Source organism: Lissotriton vulgaris, chromosome 6, assembly GCF_964263255.1.
Source record: "Lissotriton vulgaris chromosome 6, aLisVul1.2, whole genome shotgun sequence".
Taxonomy (NCBI): domain Eukaryota; kingdom Metazoa; phylum Chordata; class Amphibia; order Caudata; family Salamandridae; genus Lissotriton; species Lissotriton vulgaris.
In genome coordinates, this window is record NC_141694.1 from 1,672,975,935 (window position 1) to 1,672,999,302 (window position 23,368).

The 23,368-nt window shown below is 41.9% G+C and overlaps 1 protein-coding gene across 2 annotated transcripts in view; it reads right to left on the minus strand.

Annotated features, from left to right (window-relative positions):
• INTS7 (integrator complex subunit 7) overlaps positions 1-23,368 on the minus strand; it is a 363,775-nt gene that overhangs the window by 90,729 nt on the left and 249,678 nt on the right. For both annotated transcript variants that reach the window (XM_086927848.1, XM_086927847.1), the window contains exons 4-6: positions 22,461-22,598; positions 9,951-9,997; positions 5,423-5,622 (exon numbers count right to left, since the gene is read on the minus strand). In XM_086927848.1, coding sequence (XP_086783974.1) covers positions 5,423-5,622; positions 9,951-9,997; positions 22,461-22,597 — 384 coding nt within the window. In that variant the 5' untranslated portion in view covers position 22,598. The remainder of the gene's footprint in view (positions 1-5,422; positions 5,623-9,950; positions 9,998-22,460; positions 22,599-23,368) is intronic.

Consider the following 23,368-nt stretch of genomic DNA (forward strand, 5'->3'; position numbering starts at 1 on the left):
AGGAAATGTGCTGCTGTTATGAATTAAACACTGTGTATCCGGGAATTGGGCTTCTGAAAATTATATATATATATATATATATATATATATATATATATCTGGAAACCCTCAAACCACTTCCTGATTTCTCCCAGCGGCAGTCAGGCGAGGAAAGAGACGCAGACCTCCGGAGCTTTTCAAGTGGGCAATATTTTATTCAGTGACCCAACACAACGCGTTTCAAGCCCGTAAGCCCTTGATCACGTGTCACAAAGTTGCATACACCATGATTTCAATTTAAAGTGCAAAAAGCGCCCCTCCTACTGTTTGCATCACAGACCACATGTGTATTAACATGGAAAAAATACTGTGCATTGTAGCTTTCTTTTTTTGTGACAATTTTACCGCTTGTAAAATGGAACGGGATATCACAATTGACATATTAAACACATTTATACAAGTAATCTAAAACTTGAATTTCATTAGTTAAAATATGCCACAGAACTTATAAAAAATAAATAAAGTTATAGTTCTTCTATTTTAAAATTTCTTCTTACAAAAAGGCAAAACAACCTTTATCTATTACCGTATTTACAAGCAGTAATTCAGGGAAAAATAAATAACCGGTTAAATCCGTTTTATGAAAATACCCTGTACAAAGCTGAACTGTTATCCGTTGTAATCAACCCCTAAAACAGTTTTTTAAGTTTATACACATACATAGTCTATAACTATGGAGAGGGTTCAAAAAAGTGCTTATAAGTGCATCCCTTACAAAATAGTAAAGTGCAAGTGCAAAGAATGGTGCAAATTTCTCAAAATAATCAAATTTGGATTGAAGGGTCTAATTTACCATTGACCACAAGAATACATGTTGATAAATTCATGGAAAATGTAGGTATTCGTAAAAAATCCCAAAAACCAATTGATTATAAAAACAGTTGTTTAAACTTCATTGTTTTTAAAAGAGAGAAATTCTAAATGAGGGAGAAATATATACAAACTATGTACATGTGTTCTATTTACAAGGACAAATTCATATATACACACAAGACTGAGGTACATGAACCAACGTGTTTAAGACCATGCTGTAACTACCTTGTTATTACAGAAAACTCCGGATGTCTTCCGTCGTGTTCAACCCGTTGGGCCATTTGCAATCTAAGTCCAAGATATACTTGGTCTCTAATTGCCGGAGTTGGCGTTCTCTATTGCCCCCTCTTCTCTTTTTGTTTACAGCGTCAATTACGTAGTAAGAAAGGCAGTTGATGTTGTTGGCATGCACTTTCTTAAAATGTCTTGCAACAGGATATGTTGCATCGCTGTGTAAGATGGCCCTAATATGCTGCAAAATCCTGACGTGCACCTGTAGCTTCGTGCTACCCACGTAGCGTAGCCCACAGGTGCACGTCAGGACATATACAGCATATTCAGTCTTGCAAGTGTAATTGCCTGTTATTGGGTTGGAAGTGGTCTTGAAGGGCGTGTGATATGAGGTCATGTTGCATCCAAATTTGCATGCTCTACATGTAGAACATTTGGTAAACCCTTTCTTAGTAGGCATCCAGGTAGTGACTTTCTTAATCTCAGGGGATACTCTATCCAATCTGCTGCCCATAGTGCTGCTCCTTCTGAAGGTGATTACAGGTTTGGCAGCTATCCTAGTTTGTAGGATGTTATCTGTCAGAACTACAGGCCAATGCTTATTTATAATGGACCTGATCTGACGTTCCTCTCTGTTGAACGTAGTAATCAACCTAGGAGTATCTGGTGTCTGAACTAGGCTGGTTGCACCAGCAGTATTGGGGCATTGTTCCTCTGTGAAAAGGCTACTTCTAGGTCTAGTTTTGGCCTTTTCCTCTGCCTCCCTAATTGTATATATATATATATACACACACAAACACAGACACCCATTCCCCCTACCTAATTGTAGAAAATAAAAAAGTGAGAAAAGGAAATAACCTTAATATTTCTAATCCAAGCACTTTCACGGTGCAGAACAGAGTGTCAATTACAGGTGTTGTCTGTTAGTGGCTAAAATTCTATACAATTGTAAATGAGACTTGAGTAGCTTTCTAATCAAAAGGGGCATGTCAATGTTCATCTCCTCTTCATTCAAGATTTCACACACTTCTCTAACACAGATATATCTTCTGTAAGGTTGTGATAATCCAAGACTGCAGACATATGCAACTCCTTAGCTGTATGATGAGGTATTACCTGGCATAGCCATGTCCAGAAGCCTTTAGTATAAAGTATACATAATTACTTTTTGCTACACTGTGGTCTACAGTATGCGTTTTCTGCATGTTCACAAAAATAAAGAAGATGCCCATGAGAGCAAGCAAAGGGAATGGTAATATTAGAATATTGAGTGTGCTTGGCTTCCCACCAGTGTTATGCTCCTAAGTGCTACCAAAAGGGCTTAGGGTATAAAGGACTGTCGCCATCTGTAGATAGTCTCTTGACTGGTGTTGCTCATTGATGAATATCTGGAATCTAGCCTGTACTAACCCTACCCTAAAGTGGGCCAACCTATACAGTATGTCATGTATGTATAGTATGTATGCATATCTACAATGTCAGTGGTTCTCTATTGAGTGTGGATGTTCTGAAACAGACACCTTGAAAATCTAAAATAAATTCCATGATGGTATATGTTAATTATTTTATTTTCATGCCACCAAGCAAATGGTTAAAAGCACACAGGGCATATGACTGTTATTTTGCATCTACCCCTGAAGGGCTGAGTGAGATCTTGACATTCAGTTGTTATTGATGCTCTGATCGCTAGATGGATTACAAGCAAATGAGCCACACCACTTGCCCGCTGGTATGCCTTTTTGTTAGTGGAAGCAGGTCCAATGAAAAACGGCCTGGAAGACCCCATTTTGGTAGGTTTGATCAAATGGCCCTGAAGAATTTCGCACGACTCCTCAGGCAGTTGTGGGACTGGTTTGTGACCCTTCTTCAGCCAGGCTAGTTTGAATCCAGTGGCACAGGGAGCAAGGGACCCACGTCTGGGCATACCCATCCCACTTAGGGTGAAAAGTGTTACAGCAAACAAATGATGGACGGAATGCTGACAATGCAAACATTCTCCCCCAGTGCGTCAGTGCCCCAGACTTAGGTCCTGGGCTCACTGTGCCACTGGAATCAAGCTATTCTGGCTGATGAGGGGTGAAACCCCGAAACAGGTCCTAGGATGCTTGTTTCCGGTCCAGGGAAGACCTGAGGGTAAATGTTTTGATTTGTTCTGCATTCCGTCCACCAATTGTGTGTCTTTTGCTTTCTTGAAATGCAAGGCACAAGAAAAATAACATCCTTCCTTTTCTCATCTGGTCCTTCAAGCCCTCTTGCTCCAACAGTTAACTTCAACCGTGCACTCTAAACTGCATACAGACATGTCTGTTGCTAGTGGGGAAGCTTCCAGGCTGCTGCGCAAATGCCGATGTAGCCTGGGTGAAGAGGGAGAAGAGCCCTCACCATTAGCAAAGCGTGTGAGCCTAGGACATGCTGCCTTCCACTCTGTTGATGCAACGCTAAACAACCTTGCCATCGGCTCTGGTTAGTCTTGATCCCAGGTGCTACAAGTCCATTTGCTTCGATCTTTACATGTCCATACATTTATCAATACTTTTCTTGAAACCAAACCTGATACTGTGTATTTTCTGTCATTGTCAGAAGTAAAATGTGTTGAGTCTTCCCATGTGGCCGAGCTTGCCTCCAGATGAGATTTTCAAATATCCCTCAATAACGACAACCGTGCTGGTGGTGTAAAGATTGTCTTTTTTACAACCTAGTTAAACAAGCAATCCCATATAAAAGACAACAATGATACAAGTAATGAACCTTCTTCGGGCATCCCTTTGGGGCAAGAATCTTGTATTTAGGTTCCTCACTACCAAGCCATCCATTTAACAGACTATGTTACCTACTCAATGCTACATTTCGCCATTCAGAAAAATAGTGCATTTGTGATGCCACATAAAAACTCGCATATCAGAGAGGCAATTCACCTTTTTTAATTGGTAATGTCAGGGTGCTCAATTTATCCATAGCTGGACTGCGCGCCCAGATTAAGGCCGACAACAAACACTTGAAATAACTTTCTTGGTAGCAAAGAAGAACGCTTCCTGAAACACAAGACAACACTACCATCTTAACGCCATTCTACCAAACATGGAAAGGGATAACCAGGGCCAAAATACTATTGAGCCTGATAGTATACAGCTCACGTTTAATTTTATGTAGGTTTCATTAATATTTGAAAATGGTACAAAAAGATATTTCAAGTTCTCGGTCTGCCAGGGGCGACCTACATCAGCAGTTACACATGCTACATTTCCTAAAGAAAATAAGCAATATTTAGTCCAAATAGAACAGTGTTCAGAAAGTACACAATATTCTTCCAGGAATTCAAGCTTAACTGTAGTGAGTCTCTTAAAAATAAATCAACAGTTGTCATTGTATTGCAACACTGTGCATTACAACACTGGCCAACTTTTCTCCACCATTCTATAAAGGCCCTGAAAACTTAGCATATCTGATCAAACAAAAAATAAGTTAAAAGAGTATGTGTATTCTTCAGTCCATGACTAATTCAAACCTCTGTCAAAAGAATGCACGAATAATCTTTCAGAGAACAGTATACTTAACCAATTTGAATCTCCGTTCCAGCAGAATTATAGAGAAGCTCTTTCCCTGCTTTTACCTTTAAGGAATAACTCCCATTAACTGGTTCTCTTGGCTCCTTGTGACCCGACTGTCTTATTCAGGAGATAGCGGCACTGAGAAAATCGTTGTTCAGAGCATGGTCTTCCCTTAACACATATGCAATGAATACTCATTGTGTTGTTCACTTCTGGCACACATACTATAGTTATAACAGAAAATACTGTATGACAACTTTTCAGGGTTAAATACGTGTCACGGTTACGCTTTCCCAATTAGTTCTGCCACACTCTGTAGCCCACTCACAGGGCGATGTGATAATACTGGTCTTTCCCACAGAAATTTGTGTACCCCTAGTAAGAAAAATCCGGGCCTGATTTAGAACTTGGCGGACGGGTTACTCTGTCACAACGATGACGGATATCCTGCCCGCTGCAATATAAATCTCATAGGATATAATGGGATTTATATTTTGACATGATATTTTTCACTGCTGTGACAGAGTAATATGTCCACTGAGTTCTGAATCAGGGCCTCAGTCTTTGAGCCTTTGCAAGAGACAGTGTGTGCATCTTTATAATGCTTCAAATACATAAGATTTTTTTGGGCATGGGTGGATAAACAACCGGCAACTGTTTCTGTGTAGCTACTCAACGCAATGTCATTACTTTGCGTGAGAGAGAGAGAGATCGATTTATAGTCACATACTGCACAACTGTATTTCAATATCTCTTAAACATGTGCAAATAAAAATAAGACAACTAATTACCTGCTTGGGGATATCAACCAAAGATGAAGCAGCAAGTAGGGAAAAGGTGTGCAGAGTCACAATAACCATCTTGGTGGAGGGATACGAGGTTACGAGCTGCTGTAGAAGCTGGCGGGTGTTAGACGCTAGACTGGCATCGTGGTGCATGTGCTGCAGAATAGGGATCAACTTCAGCTTCAAGTCAACAGGAGTGGCCAAACCTAGGAAAGAACAACCATTACCTCCTCACTGGATGAAAAACTGGACAATTTTTTTTTTTAAGTTGTTGTTCTATTAACAGCTGAGGCTACAAAACAGCACCTGTATCTAAGGGACTGATCTTTTATTGACCGTGCTCTTTTTCCCCTGAAGATTTTACTGATTTCAGGTTATTAATGCATCATCAAGAATGTTGCTATTGGTTCCTCAGAGATACATTACAACATGCATTTTTGTAATCTGCCACTCAGGTCTCAGATATTCCTCTCCTATATATTCCATTCATGAAAGCTTCAGCATTATACTACAGGTGACTGGGCGTTCATCAACATGTTTGACATTAGTATATCACTGAGCATTTGCAATAGTATTTCTCAGAATACATTTTTTAGTTATCATGCATTTTACAAAGCAAAGACATACATAAGATATGTCTGTAGGTCTCAACATAGAATGGGAAGTTTATTGTGTATGTGGTATGTATGTTGTGCGAACATAGCCAAAACACAGGGGGGTTCTGTACAGGGTCAAAGGCAAAGATACCGTCAAATGAGTGCTATGATGGGAAACAGGGTTCAATGAATAGAAGTGGATTGTTACTTTGCCATGAGATTTAAAAAGGTGCGTCTTCATCTCTTTCCTAACTTGGACCAGGGTTGGGTCCTAATAGACACAGGGATGTTCTTCCAGATCCTCAGTGCATAAGTGGATAAGGCTTGTTGCCTTGTTTTTTCTATTTTCTCCTGTACGTTTTCAGTCTGGTGAATCCCTGGCTCTGTGTGAACAGAGAGGCACTGGAGGTGGTGAGCTTGTCCAGCAAATAGGTGCAAAGTCATGATGGGTTTGTAGACAATGCAGGAGGTTTTGAAGACTGCGTGGGCTGTCAAACGTTGCAGGTGAATTTGGTTTATAAAATGTGCAGTTATCTGGAGGTGTCCTGGTGCTAATGTAAGAATCAAATGCAAATATGTGGATAGCGCTTTAGGGACTTGTGATATCTTAAAAGACTGGATTCAGTGCGGATCTCAAGTGCTTTTTATCCAAGCTTGTGCCTTGATAACTGAAGAGGCATGCCTGCCACTTCTGCCCTTATAGAAATTGGGCACTACTCCCAGGTTGTCGGAAGAGGAGCCTAGTAGTCTAGCAGGCATTTATCTTGTGAACATTGTGAAGATGTTGTTGGGCGTATAAAGGAGGAACATGGCATTTTGGCAAACCCAGAGGGCCTTCAAGATACTGCTCTTCAGAACAGGGAGCCAGTGTAGAGCATTAAATTGACCTGAGATGCTATCATATTTACAGGCATCTACTAATACTCTAACTGCTACGTTCTGAATTCACTGCAATCTGTGTACTGAGTATGTGGGGAGGCCAACAAATAATACATTACTGTAGTCTAGCGTACTGTGGTTGTTGTGATGTGGTCCTATTTATTTAGATAATCGACGAGGAATGCTGTAGCATGTAGGATGTCCATAAGAAGGGCTAATGCAGAGCATGCAGGCTGATGAACTTTCCCACTGTTCAGGTGCATGAGAACGAGAGCATAACGAGACGTTCTGGTGTACTTTCTACGAGGAATTGTTTTGCTTTCTTCCATTGAGAGAGCTGGTACTAGGCGCCAGCTTGGTGTTCTCGTGATGTGTTTATTGAAGGAGAGGCTGGTGTCAAAAGTAAACATGAGTGAGTCGGTATAGGGTGAATATGAGTGACTTGGCATTATGTGAAAGTTGGGAGTTAGACTCTGTCCAGGTGCCCCGTCGTTGAGCCAGGTTTGACCAGTTTTTGCTTGGTTTTCATTTTTGGCAATAAGAATGAAATTCGTCCTTGGCGGATTTGAACTTGAGGTAGGTTCCAGACATCCAGTTCTCGATTAGGGGAAGGCACCATTGAGGCACTGGATTTCTGGAGCAGAGGAGGCTTTCAATTAGAGTTGCGCGTCTTTGGGCTAATTGATTCATTTTTATGCTAACAGAGTGCCTCAAGGCCCAATTTAAAGGTTTAAGATGACAGCGAAGAGACTTTAGTGATAGAACTCTCCTTAGATCCGGAGGTGCCCATGTGAACTAAATGGTATTGGCTGACAAAGCAATGAAGGACCTTGTCCGTCAATCTCATTCATGAATTCATGGGTTCAATGAGGGTGAAAATGTCAACCTTACAAATCCTTCAGTGACATTTCTGAGCACAGTCTTACTTATCGTGAGCGTAGAGCCATTCAACCCATGCCTAACGTCCATTAAGCCGATGAAAAGGCAAATATGTGAAATCTGCTATGACATTGGGTTTGTAGCCCACAAAGTCCAAATATTACAGTTGCGTAATTGCTTTAAAACCCACCTCTACAATTATTTTTATTTCTTGGCACACAAACAAGTGTATACATATATAGCTCCACAAATTATGGAAATTAAGGGTGCACCCTCTTTACCGGGGCCATTCAGCGTTCCCGTTTTGCAAGCTTTATCACAGAGCTCTGCTTTGGTTACTGGGACATTTCTAAGGCAATGAGAGCAAGTGGTTTTTCCATTGGTGAGTGAACAGGTCACCCCTTTAATGCCTACAAATACTTCCTTTTGCTTTTACCCCCCATCAGCACAGGCATCAGCGCAATGCTCGCTTTAGTGCAAACCTAGGTGAAAACTTTTTCTGCATTTTACCAAAGTACATTATATACTGTAATGAAGTTGTTCTATGAGGGTTGGTGAAGGGGTTGAGACTGGTTCTGAAAAGGTAGGACATACAACTATACATTTACTACTCAACAGCCTACACATTAATTTACACCTTACAACTCATCAACATATGTACGATTTTGTTTTCCCATGCTGCTTTCAAATCACCTACATGCAAGCTACATTACTCCTATTTAGCATTTTAACTGGGGTTGTTACAAATCCCTGCTTATACCATGAACTCTATTCGAATTGATAATTCCTTAAAAGCCTTTTCCATGTTATCAGTATGCATACAGCTAGACTCGTTTTATTTAATCCTTCCAGTGAGAGCATTATGCCTCAGTGCTCCACAATCCCAAGATTGTCTGCTGGAGGACAACAAATGATTAGTGTGCTTATGATCATACCATGGGCTGTATTTGAGCTGCACAAAAATGCAAGTCTAACTAGAGCAAACCCTCTCTGTTTACAGGCCTTTATAAGCAAGTCTGTGGTTTAGGTAGTGTCACAGGCCGGGCACGCTTAAATCTGGTCTTTGGGGGGCATCCTAACTTTTCAAGTCCATACTCTTTAGCTGCCTTCACAATAAGTAGAGTGTTCACAATCATCAGCTGGTTACTTAAAAAAAAAAAGTGGAGAAGCAAGAAAATGGGACCCGCACTCTTCAAAGCTTCACTATACTAAAGCAATCAGAATATTGCCCAATAATACATGGTAAATATAATTTATTATACATAATATCACTTTCATATGTAGAGCAAATAAGATGATTTTTTATTTTTCAAAGGTGGGACCGTAGGCAGGTGTAAGCCATAGCTGAAATTCACTTTGAATTTAGACATTTCGTTTACACATTTTACAAGGTGGCTAATAAGGTTTGGGTACTGCTGCAAAGTTAGCCATCTTTGTACATGTATAAGCCAGCATAACCATCCATCACCACTTACAAACTGAGGTTATTGCAGCAGAATTAATGTAGCGCGATTTCTGTGTAACTATAGACCAGTCACAATCAAATGGTACCAAGAGCGAGGTAGTTTGCAGTGTGCAACCTGTGATCTATTAAATGAAATGTAAGATTTGTTGCTGGAATATTTTCTATATCTTTGTTACAAGACAGGACGTAGCAACTCTCACAGCGGATGCTCGTATTCAACATGAACGGCACATCTTAGTCCAGTTGGCTTAGTCAAACATTAGACAAACTACGGTGGTTCGCTGAAGTCTAAGGCTTGAAGGACAAATCAGTTACAAATGGATATAAAACAATTTAACCACATCAACACCTTCCTGTCCTCGTTTTAACAAACTTTATTTAGCTTTTTTGATCATGGGAGTCCATCATCTACTAGCACCACACAAGCGAAGCTGTATCAGCATTCCCAAAAAAGAATGCAAGTATAGATGAAAGCCTGAGTGTAGATTGTGTGTGTGCTTTTTGGTAAGTAGTGGATTTCCTACACCTCATTCGCTGACCTCTGATGGTTTTCCATAATTGTTATTTTGCAAGCAATAAGATGTATGGTATAACACACACTGGTGCATTGCGAAATGTTGCATTTTTATAAATAAGGAAGTTGATGACAGATTTGTTTAATTATAAATGCATACAATTAACAGCTATACCAATTGGTTAAAGCAACAATACATACCTTGAATCATTTCACCAATTTTGTTGCAGATTCCAGCAGCAAAATCCCTGCCAATCAAAATGACAATTATTTACAACAGCCACTCACAGAAACTGATCGGCCAACAGATTAATCCATCGAAGTTCAGAAATAACCGGGACAGTCTACACCTCCCATGCTACTAGACGAGAACCAAACATTTTGGAACAGAAATACATAGATCAAAGCACCAAACCTCCTAATCCATTGGAGTTTGACCTCACTGACCCATTTGTCAGCTATTAGCATGAGATATAACACAGGCTTGGCTCGATATGTGAATATGAGAGAAAAATGCTAATATGAATGTAGTTGAGGCTTGAGCATTTTACTTTTCAATGAGGAAACATTTCTTTAAATTTCAGTAAAAACTTTTTCTAAAACTTTCTTTCAAAATCCAAATACATTTATCATTCTATCTCGATGTGTGTGAAATATCTCCTCTGATTTTCATTACTTGCTAATCAATCTTCTGCAGATATAGATTCAACAACTTTTAGAGCCAAAAGTACACTAACGATGGACCACATTTGCAAAGTAAAAAAGTATTAGGATTATGTAATCAACAGGTCACTACTTTAGAGTACTATTTAATAACAAATTATCAATCTGGCAGCAGCTCTGATCGGAGATTGCCTGTGACCCAACTATGCTGGACAGTTAACCAGGACCCTTCATCAACTAATTTCATGCAAGGTCTGCAATCACCTACCAGGAATAATCAACACAAAGCAAATAGATACAGCTAGTTTTCCGTGTATCATATGGAACACAGTTTAGGAATCAATACAGGCATTTGCACCATAAACATGTGGAGTAAGAGATTGAGCATGAACATTGGCTAATCCTGAACAAAAGGAATGAAAATAAACATGCATAGTGATTTATCAAAGGTACGCCGCTTTATTAGCAACCTAATACTATAGTGTTTGGGAGGAGTGTGGCTGCCTTTGAGGTGCAAGATGGATGTATAGCTCAGGGATCCCCTGAATCCAACTGCAGATCCTGTAAAAAGATACGGCAGGGTACGGGGACTGGCAAAGAAGTTGCAGATCAATGAGGTGGACATGAAGGGGCTGTAGCAGGAAGAGATCTGCGAAGACCGAGACCTTGACAGTCCAGAGATGATCTAGGCTGGTATTCTTGCCTCCTCTAGATGAGCGACAGTCAGTGTGACTGAAGGGCTCTTCTGGCAGTGGATGAGAGAAACTGCGGGTGATAGCAGGCAGGATGAACCAAGGCCTGATTCGTAAGGCTTGCTTGAAGTAAAACCTGTGAGCGATGGCAGTACCACATTGGCAATAGAGGCCTACAGGCTGAAAGGCAGATGAACTGAGGAGGAGGCCCAAAGTGAGAACGCACAGCAGGACCAGAGCAGTGGTAGGTGGAGCCTAAGAAACCAGAGAGGTGTCAGTGTGGCTAGTTGAGACACAGATGAGTGTCTGGACAACCGATGCCCCTGCAGAATTGGCTGAGACACACTTCCTCGCAAAGGATTAGGATCATTGATCGACTGTGATAGGTATAGGGTATGACACTAAGGACGCCTTTAGGAACTTTAGCAAGAGGTAATGTGCCTGCTGCAAACTCCTGAGCTGATGAAAATGTGATTAAGGGCTGAACCCACTGTGACTCGCTGAGGGAATACGATAGGGGGATGCTCCCTGCAGAGAGACAGACAGTGTTGTGCTGAGGTAATTGTACCCCAGACCGAGATGCAGACTACACACTGGGTGCTATACCATGGGGCGCAGCCAGTTCTACAGGCAGGAAGTTGGAATAATGCTTGAACATGGCAGTGCCAGAACAGGCATTATTAATTTTGTTGAATTGCTTGTGGAGTCTTTCATCCTGGATGTTTTGAAGCTGAAATGTCTGTCAAACTGCTCTGTGGAAAGGAAGCATAAAGCTGTGTGCCTCCACCTCGACCAGTCACCCATTCCAGAGTGATAAATGCCAATATGTTCAATTTTCAAGATGGAAACTGAGACAAGCTACAACAGTAAAAGGGCTCCGGAGTTCTCTTCTCTGGCTTTAGTCAAGCAGTACAAGATCAAAACAGAACCTTTAACGTAGAGACAAAAAATAATTGTTGTCTCCATGTTAGCAATACAATTCAGCAAAAAACGTTGTATATCCTCTTACAGCCTGGAAAAAGTCTATATAACAAAACAGGTGTCGGCTGCCTGTTTGTAACACATTTTGTATGCAAGGAATGTGACCAACAGTGAAAAGAATAAATTGAAACCAACACAACTCTGAGCCTACAGCAATTCTTTACTGGATATACTATAGAATGATTGGACTTCTTTGAGTGCTTTGGTATTTTTCTGTTTATTAGTCTGCTGAACTGCGATTTCTCCGTTTCTGGTTATCTCGCCCTGGGTGGCAGGGTGTTAATACCAGGAACTCACCAACTTAACGTTTGTGCTAGGTCTTGGCACATATGTTTCCCCAAATTTTTGTACAGGTTGGGATGTGAGGATATTGAGGCAAAGGCACTATTTTTGTGCATCTTTAGAACTTTCACTGTTTATTCAAGGTTACTTATCAACTGGCACAAAATTCCGAACTATGCCCCTTTCTGGCCTTGGGACTAATATCTATTTGACCCCATTTAGAGAGCAGCAGCATGGTTTCGAGCACTGGGGAGTTTATAGATCATAAAGGATAGAGAAAAGTTCCACAAATGTATTTAACGCCGAACTTTAGCACATTTACAGAGGGATGTTCACTGCCCGACATCACTATTGCTCTCACATTTGGGTTCAAAGGACTTCATAGAATGATAATCCTCCCAAAAGGTTATCTTCTCTAGAACTCACCCTACCGGGTCCAAGATGACTTTTTCAAGACAGCAAACAAGACAATCAACACACTACAGAAGAAGATGGTCAACAAATGATCTTTTTGCATCCATGACAAGCAAATATTTGCAGTTGGTTGTTGTATAGGGGTCATGTGCTCCAAATTGTTGGATATAATGGAGAGGCTGGGATTTGAAAATGACTTGACTGACCTACTGCGATGTTTGCGCTGGCACACCTTAGCTAAAGTACAATTTGGGATAATCGGGGAGCTTACAAGGAAGATGAAGTCTACCAGACGGGTTCGCCAATGTCTACGTCAGCACTCCCTTTCTTTTTCTTATTTACATTACTGGGCTATAAAAACATTTTTTTAAATTAAAGTAGGGAAAGACATGCCTCAATCGGACAAATGCCCAGTCCCAGTACTCTTATGTGCGGACAAAGCAATTCTTATTGCCAGAAATGCTAACGACCTTCAATTACTTTTAGACGCATTTGGCTCCTCTATGACGATCTCTGGCTAAAGAAAAACTCATCTAAATCCTTCATCTGGACGAGTACACCTAACAATTTGAGTTTGAAAAACAAATTCAGTGAGGAGGTGGAGGCGGAGGTCACCGAAGTCCGAAATTTCACCTATTTGGGCATTTCTTTTGACTCCACATCTAAATGGAAACACCTACTTAATATAGGGGCCTGTCAACTCCATAAGTCAGTGGAGGCTATATTTAGCTTTTCTTCTAGACTGAGGCATAAACCAGCGAGGGAGCTAGCGCAAATTTTTAAAAGCAAGAGCACTGGGACAGGTACTTATGGTGCAGGGGCTTGGGGCTACGCCGACAAGACACAGTTACAAAGGGTGGAAAACTGTTTCCTTCACACTGCTCTCACCCTAATACAGGGGTCTTCAATCTGTGGGGCGCGACCCCCAGGGGGGTCGTGGAGTCCTGGGAAGGGGGTCGCAGATTGTCAGTTTGCCTGAGTGGTGTCGGGCTGATTGAGGGTGCTCACGTCGGAGGCCTAATTCACACTGAGGGGTGAAAAACAACAAAGCCTCATTAACAAGTAAACGGTCTTTTAAAGACCTGTGAAGTACTCGGTGCGGCTTTGTGTGTGTCCCTGAAGGTGTTTAAGCCCGGCTCACATACACGAGGAGGGGAAGGGATGGGGGCAGGGGAGGGTGGCTGGGGGAGGAGGCTGTAGCTCTTTGAGTTCAATGGACGTTGTGCACCTGGAGCTGTGGGTCCCGCCTGTAAAGGACAAAGCACGAACCCTCATACCTAGCGCCTGTGCGGGAGAAATGTGCCTGAAAGTCTGTTCTTCAGGTGAGATGTTGTTACAGCCTGTCTGCCCCTCGCCCCAAGCAGGGAGGCACAGAGATGCCCCGCCCATGATAGAGGAAGAAGAAGGAAGAAGACTCAGAGAGATACTGACCCCCCCCCCACCCTTACCCCCTCCCATGAGAGAGGCACAGAAAAGGTGGGTGGGTAAATGAATGGATGAATCAATGAATGTATGGATGTAAGGATGAAAGGGTGGATGGATGGATGCATATGTGAAAAGGTGGGTGGATGAATGATGAGTGGATGAATGGATGGATGAAAGGATGGATGGAAGGAAGGATGAAACGGTAGATGGATGAAGGATGGATGTATGGATGGATAAAAGGTTGCATGGATCATGATGGATGGAAGTGTGAATAGGTGGGTGGATGAATGATGGGTGGGTGGATGGATGAAAGGGTGGGTGAATGAAGGATGGATGGATGGATGAAAGGATGGATGGATGAAGGATGGATGGATGGATGGATGGCAGGATGAAAGGGTGGATGGATGAAGGATGGATGTATGAATGGAAGGATGAAAGGGTGGATGGATGAAGGATGGATGTATGAATGGAAGGATGAAAGGGTGGATGGATGAAGGATCGATGTATGATGGAAGGATGAAAGGGTGGATGGATGAAGGATCGATGTATGGATGGAACGATGAAAGGGTGGATGGATGAAAGGGTGTATGGATGAAGGATGGATGTACGGATGGCAGGATGAAAGGGTGGATGGATGAAGGATGGATGGATGGATGTATGGATGAAAGGGTGGATGGATGAAGAATGGATGTATGGATGGATAAAAGGTTGCATGGATGAATGATGGATGGATGTGTGAAAAGGTGGGTGGATGAATGATGAATGGATGGATGTGATGAGGTCTAACAAGCGCATTTATGGTTGTCGATAGTTGTTGAGGACTACCAATTTCTAGAAACTTTTGTTGGAAGGGGGTCCTTAAGCCTAAAAAGGTTTTACAAGGGGGTCTCGGCATCATCAAAAAATTTGAAGACCTCTGCCCTAATGTGTCTTTCTGAGGCAAGCCTAGGTTACGTAGAAGAACCCATTAAATGAAGCCTGTTGATGCCCCCACCTGGTCTCCCCTTACCAATCTGGCTTCATCAGAAATTGCCAAGACTGCTATAACACTCGATTGCTGATTACAATAACAGAAACCACCGAAAGACGGAACCAACTGATGGCCTTCCTCTCCCTTGACACGGGAAAGCTTTTGATAAAAGAAAACTGGCACAGGAGCCAGACACCTTGAATATAATTGTTTGGGGTCAAGGACAAGAAGAAGTTTTCATGTTTATTTTGTCCTTGACTGCAAGATTAAACTACCACACTATGGAGTAGGAAAGGGCACTGTCAGCAGTTCAGTAGCATTTCATTTAGGGGCACAGTGGACGACTTCTTTTTGTCTCTCCTTATTGTCTCTTCCCTAGCTCCTATCCTCTCTCCCCTGAATCTCTCCCCTTGCCTGCTACTCTGCCTACCCCCTGTCCTTTGTGCCCTTTGACTAAGCACTCCTTCTCCCCTTGTTGGGGAAAGATCCAATATTTATACTCTGGAGTCTCAGCGAACCCGCTGAGTTGAGTCCACTGCGCCAAGGGAGCCACTCACACTTGAGGTATGGTATGGTACCCCTTGCCAAAGCACTCCCTCTCCCCTTTTTGGGGAAGGATCCAGTATGTAGGCCTTGGAGTCTCAGAGACCTCTCTGAGAGAGTCCACTGCGTAAAGGGAGCCTCTCGCAATAGAGATAGGGAAGGGATACCACTTCCCCTGGGATCACAGCTGACTGGACTTTGAACGTTGCCTTGACTCATCTACCGGTTTGTGTCCCTGTCCCCCTTCCCCTCTTCTCCCCTTGCTGTGACTCTCACCCTCCCCTCGCCTCCTCTTTCCCACCTTCATTATCTATTTCCCCTACTCCAACCCCCCCTGAATCCCTCACCTTGCCGTCTTTTCCCCTTACGTATTTGTGCTAATTGTTTATCTCGACCTTACAAGTAACTATGTTGCCATGCTCTAAGAACTGTGTAACCTTTGTAACGATGTAACCTGTAACTATGATCTAATGCTCATGTAAAGCGCTCTGATACCTCCGGGTCTAGCCAGCGCTATATAAAACTTTTAAAATAAAATAAATAAAATAAAATATATCACACAGATGGTATTCTGCAAGATGGTTTTGCGCCCTTCCCAGCCATTACATATGATGTTGAAAGTCACAGAGGCGGATTATAGAGTCATGCTGTTCACAACTGGTCTCAATAACACACATGTACAACTCACTAGAAACAGAGGTGGGAAAACAAACATTCTGAACCTGGGGCCAGTCCGCCTACGTTCTGCAATACACTTAGGTCAAATGAATGCCCACAAGTGAGGTAATGGATGTATTGTTTTAGGTATTTGTGGGGCCCTGGGCAAAATGTAAATTCGGGCCCCCTCTTCAAAACAGCTTCAAAGTTATTAGCCATTTTTTGCCTAATTCCAGCCCTCATCACGGAAAGCAAAATTGATTTATACATTTAACTTTCCCAAAAGCAGTTGTAAGCGTAAGCTGCTAGGTGCCCGCAAACTAAATTGTGACCAAAGAAAGTTTCAACAAGCATTGATGAAACCATTTCATTTTGTTTTTGAGATCTAAATAGTACTCATTTTTCTGTTTCGCAACAATATTATTGTGAAATTCAGGGTCTAACCTGCCAGTGCAACCCATAATTGGAGGATAGACATGGTATAGCTAACTTGGTACATGCTGAGTGGAGTAGTGGATAACATTAAAATAAGATATATACACATACCCCCAGTGGGTGTATTTTTAATGCCAGATGCGTAATCACCAATACACCTACGTTGACAATTGGCACTCTCACTCCAGCAGTGAAAATCAAAGCACTGCACACAGGGTTGGCAATTACCCACTTTATCCGGGCCAATGCGCGCCCAAACTCTCATACACCAAGTATGTGTAGGCAACCACATTTTACTTCAGTTCCTACACTTTATCCTGTTACCATTAACAAGAATGACAACATATTTTTGGTTATTAATTTTAGACTTATTATTCATTTATTACTCGCATTTTCAGTACAGGGACCATGGTTTTCAATACTTCCTCTGCGTCAATGTGATAATGTATCTAAACAAAGCACTGTTCACATCATGTTGTTTTGCTCATTATATACCTCAGACAGATATTAGATTTTACAAAGAAGCATTTAGCTATTTACAGCAGATAAAGAGCCCATGAGTCTGTTCATGCTGTTCTAAGTTATATTAGGTGTGCCCATAGGCTAAGGAAGAAATATGGTACATCAGTTGAAAACTAGCTGCCTCTAGGAAATGATTACAAGGCACCTGTTCTATCCATTTAAAGTATTGTAGTTTGAATCAAATTTTACTTCCCATTTGCACTTGAATCAGAATCTGTCTTGTATTTATCCCAGATTCTTTTATGAATTTCTGTTTTCTTTTATGGCCAGTACAAGTCGAATAAATATTACTTGAGTGACTGACAGAGATAGCTGATGCCTCAACAGGAAATATAGCTATAGATCAGCAATCATGCCATGGGTGAACAAGGGTACCCAGCAGCACTGTATGATATTACACACAGAGTCCCTACTGAGGCACACGGCTACAAAGGTTGGACATGGAAAGTAGTCACAAACATTTAGGGCTGTGAAGAAAGGATGACTGGGCTTACACCACTGTGGAAGAGTAATAGACTTGGGAAACTAAGATTACTTAAGGGATTTGTGAACTGGGATTTGAGAGGGATTTCCAACCTTAGGGACAAAAAGAAGCTCTCAGAGCTTTAAGACTTTCGAGCCATTCAGTGCCAAATATGGCACGGCAAGTACTGAGGGATTTAAATACCTTTCATTTTGGCACACCAGTAGTGTTCCTATTGGGGAAAAAGTTGCAATCCCAGAAGGGACCCCACTTGAACATCGGTAAGGTTATTGAGGAAAGTGGTCTCGCTGATAATTTAGACCCTGGCCAATAACACACTGACTAATCTGGGCTTGCTCCAGACAGACGGTTGACTGATATAGGAAATATGGATGGATCCGAATGGGAAGACACCCAGCAATACACACAGGAGGCAGCATAAGTGGCAGGTTTCGGAACAACATAGTTAGAGATCTTATACACACTGCATTACACTCAACTAGGTTCGGAAAAAATACGAACATTGGCATTTGCTCTCTGTGTCATATAAAGTCCTCAAACGGCTGAGTTTCTGCACAAATTAAGGCTCTGTACAGAGACCATCGATTTTGCAAGGGTGTGGCCCAATATGTAAATAGAGTACAAGGAAATGATCAGACAATAGGCTCAAACTGGCAGTACTGGGCCTCTGCCAGTACAGTCCCCTAGCAATAAGGAGCAAAATGATTTACAACTTCGGCCTGTAGTGACAGGATGTAGGGAGATGATGGGACTCAAATGTTGTCAGCATTGCATTACAATATAGACTGGTGCATGGGGGCACAAAATAAGGATATGAGATAAGCTGATACCCTAAGAAATGTAAGAACATTAGAAATTCTTGGGTAATTTATAGACGTGCCAAGGAGAAAAAACTGCATTTTCAAATGTATGTGTCCCCACTGGAGCGTGGTATCAGGGTGACCTAAGAAAAAATGGAAGGGATTCTCCCCTCTCCCCCCTCACTCCTGATCCTGCCGTCAGACCGTCTGAGTGGATGAGCTTTACTAATCAAACCCATTCACCTTCTCCTTGTTAAGGACTGAACAAATCTAGACGTGATAAATGCCTCTGGTGAAAACAAGTGTATGTTAACAATTTAGCTGCATTTGTTGATGATTAAACTCTACTTACACCATAAAAAATGTGAACAATACCAATGTTTTGCAAAAATAATTCGTGTTTTTTCCAAATAAACCCTAGTGATAATGTGATCCACAACGATTTTTGATCTTCTGACCTCTGATGTAAATGACATTATCTCCAACCATGGCTTAAACATAACAGATGGTGGTGTCACTCTAATATGCAGGAGCTCATGGAATTACTTTTCACTATGTGCCTCATGAGAACACATCCGCTTCCATGGAATTGGAAGCATACAAGACATAGACTCTGATTACGATATCGGTCGGAGTTGCCTCCAACTGACACCATTGCAGATTGGGAACCGACCGACCTCAGGTCGGTGGTTCTGACCACATTATTGGAATGCGACTGCACATGGTGGGGGGGTCACAAACTTCCATTTTTCAATGGGATCTTGTGCGTCGGGCTGAAACCGCCCACAGCACAATCTCCCATTGAAAAATGGAAGCTTTTAAACATCCCTGCAATGTGTGGCAGATGATGAGTGGGGCACCATAGTGACCCCCAGGGCCACATGCGCAGGGGCAGGCGGGAAGGGCCCCCCAATGACTCTTTCCGATAGCCTTTCCATGTCAGAAAAGCAGACATGGAAAGGCTGTCCAAACCAGACATCATAATCCCGACAGCAGAAACGCTGTCCTTAGGGGATTATGAGGAGTTTCCAACCGACTGACAGGATCCATGAGCCCATCGGATTGCGTTGGTCGGTCCCTCCGACTACTGCCTCTGACTGCATGCATCATAATGCATATGTCAGACCGCAGCAGTAGATGCGGTTGGTACTGCAACCGAAAGCAGTCGGTTGGGGTCCGAACCGTATCATAATCAGGCCCATAATGTTTTCAGCAAATTAACAGTTTTTAAGGTGCTGATACTACTTCTCAATCAATTCACTGGCCCGAGTTTCATGATTTCTCTTCACCCTTCGTGCAAGACTTATTTTAACAAAATGCAAATGCACTTGCAACATTATTCTATTTTATTTTATTTTAAAAGTTTTTATAGCGCTGGCTAGACCCGGTGATATCAGAGCGCTTTACATGAGCATCAGATCATAGTTACAGGTTACATCGTTACAAAGGTTACACAGTTCTTAGAGCATGGCAACATAGTTACTTGTAAGGTCGAGATAAACAATAAGCACAAATACGTAAGGGGAAAAGAAGGCAAGGTGAGAGATTCAGGAGGGGGGTTGGAGTAGGGGAAATAGACAGATAATGAAGGTGGGAAAGAGGAGGGGAGGGGAGGGTGAGAGTCACAGCAAGGGGAGAAGAGGGGGAAGGGCGACAGGGACACAAACCGGTAGACGAGTCAAGGCAACGTCCAAAGTCCAGTCAGCTGTGATCCCAGGGGAAGTGGTATCCCTTCCCTATCTCTATTGCGAGAGGCTCCCTTTACACAGTGGACTCTCTCAGAGAGGTCTCTGAGACTCCAAGGCCTACATACTGGATCCTTCCCCAAAAAGGGGAGAGGGAGTGCTTTGGCAAGGGGTGCCATACCATACCTCAAGTGTGAGTGGCTCCCTTGGCGCAGTGGACTCAACTCAGCAGGTTCGCTGAGACTCCAGAGTATAAATATTGGATCTTTCCCCAACAAGGGGTGAAGGAGTGCTTAGTCAAAGGGCACAAAGGACAGGGGGTAGGCAGAGTAGCAGGCAAGGGGAGAGATTCAGGGGAGAGAGGATAGGAGCTAGGAAGAGACAATAAGGAGAGACGAAAAGAAGTCTGCCTAAAGACCGACTGGGTAGGTGACGACCAAGGAGGGAATCCACAGCCCATCTCCCCTATAGCTAAACCAAGTTTCACTTGCCCCCTTGCCTGTCTCTTCAGGACACCAGGTATAAAAAGGCAGCAAAGAGAGAGGCACGTTTCTTTTCCCCAACAGCAGGAAAATATCATTCTGGTAACTTTCGCATCTTTCTAAGTCTCACTGTACATGCTTGTGATTATTAATAAGTCATTACAGAACAGTAATTCAACTGCCCCAACATTGGGATCATGAGCAAAAAGCAAATAACATGGCATACATTTTAACATGTCAAACTTAAATCACGTCTCCAGAAAATCGAGTATGCTATACTACTTTTCATAAATCAAAATTAAAAAGAAGGAATATACGTAAAAGGTTGAGAAAGGAGACCCTAATTATGTCAAATCTATTTAATCTGTTACACTTGGATAATAACATAGAAGATATTTCTGTCCAATTCTTAACATTGATCGTCATTACAAAGAAGCCTCCTCACTCGTGGCTGTAAATCCCTGACTGACTTGTATACCTCACACCAACACTTTAACTCTTACAAAAACATGAATGAAATCTAACACCACCTAGGTCGTGGTAACAGCCAAGACACCAACACTTAATAATTACAAAAGATTACAGACGAACAGAGAAAGCCTGGATATGCTCATAATTCTAGGATTATAAAACTGTGATTTCAATCACAGAATCCAGCAATGACAAAAATAAAATCATCATTTCAACTGTTGCCCCGGTGTCTATGTTTGACTAATAACACACTCACTCAGCTGCTCAACACTCACCTAACACTTGTATCTAATGTGTGTTTCCAATTCTGTACTCTGTTGCCACTCTGGTTAGGGTCACACTATATACTTTCAATAAATAATAATACAAATTGTGCAGTTCCAACAACACAGAATCACCAACAAGATCTTTCTTCCAGGTTTGTCAGCAGGCTCCCGTTTACATAGGAAGAACCTTGGCTTGTTGCTGCCACTTCGAGCTCCATTCTTCACTATAGGTAGACGTAAAGAAAAGCACCAGAGACTTTGCCATCTGGTTTTAAATCTAACAGTACCTGCGTCAGATTAAATGCTAAATGGTGAAAACGTAATAAACCCAGCAGCTTTGAATAGGAGGTAATATAACCAAAGTAGCCCAAAGAAATATAAAAGCACATTTTGAGTAAATGGACTAATATGTTAAAATCAGCCTATCAATTTGAAGGGACCACATTAAATATGTAATTTCAACCTCTACCTGTAGGTCCTGAACAACGCTTCCTTACTTCTAAACTGTGCTACCAATTACCCCCCGTTTACGACCAGGATCACGCAATGGAGTAGATGATTTGTTCCAGTTGGCTATGAAAGCTGCATCTATTTCAACTTCTCCAAGATCATCACACCTCTTCAAACTGTGAAAAGTGCAGCACATCAACCCACTAATGGTAGCTAATGCACAGACTTTCTGATACGGCGTAACTCAGGAGCCACATTCAGTGCCTCGTCTTCAGTGAGCTAATGTGTTCCAGTGCCTTACTAGGTTAAAAGTAATCATGATTCGATGGCAACAAGCATGTCTAATATCACCAGCAAGATTAATTCTCTTTTTTTCAGAGGTCTTAAAAAAAAGACAAAAGCAATAATGAAATAGGGCTGACACTCATGGCTTAACAGGAAGAGAACATTTTCCCAAAAACAATGTTATTTCAATTGTTAAGCTCTTACTTTGACTGTGCAGAGAAGTTGGCAGCGGCAAATATAGCTGCTTCAATCTCCACATTATCGTGTGAATCCAGGCTCTGACGAATACTGTGATGAGCATTCTTTCTTTCTGGTATAATAGACGCCATACTCCCCAGCATTCTGTAAAAATAAAAAAGAACAATGAAATGCAGTTCAATACCAGTCATGCAAACATTATCAGGGGCAGTAGCTGGGTACCACTGAATAAAGTGTGAAAACTGCAGGACAGAGAGGCAAAGTGTATAGATAATACATTCCTTGATCCCTTCAAGAAACAACTAGATCTTTATTTTTGTGGTGTTATTGGCCTTTTTAAAGCATATCCCTGCCATTTGTATGTCCTGATAGTGGTCTGGGCTGTCAGGAAATTGTGTTTTGTCCCAATACCGTTTATTTCACGGATATGTCATGATTATAACTTATCATGTGTCTTTCCTATTGGAAACTAAGAACTTTCAGTCTTAAAGGAGTGTGTATTTACTTTTGTGGATTCCCTTTGGCAAATAGGTCACCACTGTGTATACTTACTCTACAATGGTTTTAGCGTGTGGACCATAAACTTTACTGTATGGTTTCTCGTTCCATAGGGTGATGGTTGCCTACTGCTTAATGGGTTAAGTTGGGTTCTTTCATTAGGAAGCCTGAGACAGCCTGGTGTTATGAGGTTGTTGTGTGGTCTGTGTAATGTATTCTGTTGGGACTGTTACTGCTATATTGGTTTGCAGGGGGTTGTCTTCTGGTTGGTGCAGTTGGAATGATTTGTGTTATTGTATGGACAGTTTTGAAGCTATGTATCTTTAATTGATGTGTGGCCATCACACAAGAAAATTACTTCTAGGAGAATAACAAGCATAGTCAAAGACAATAAGCCTCACTTTTTTGCTGTGCTA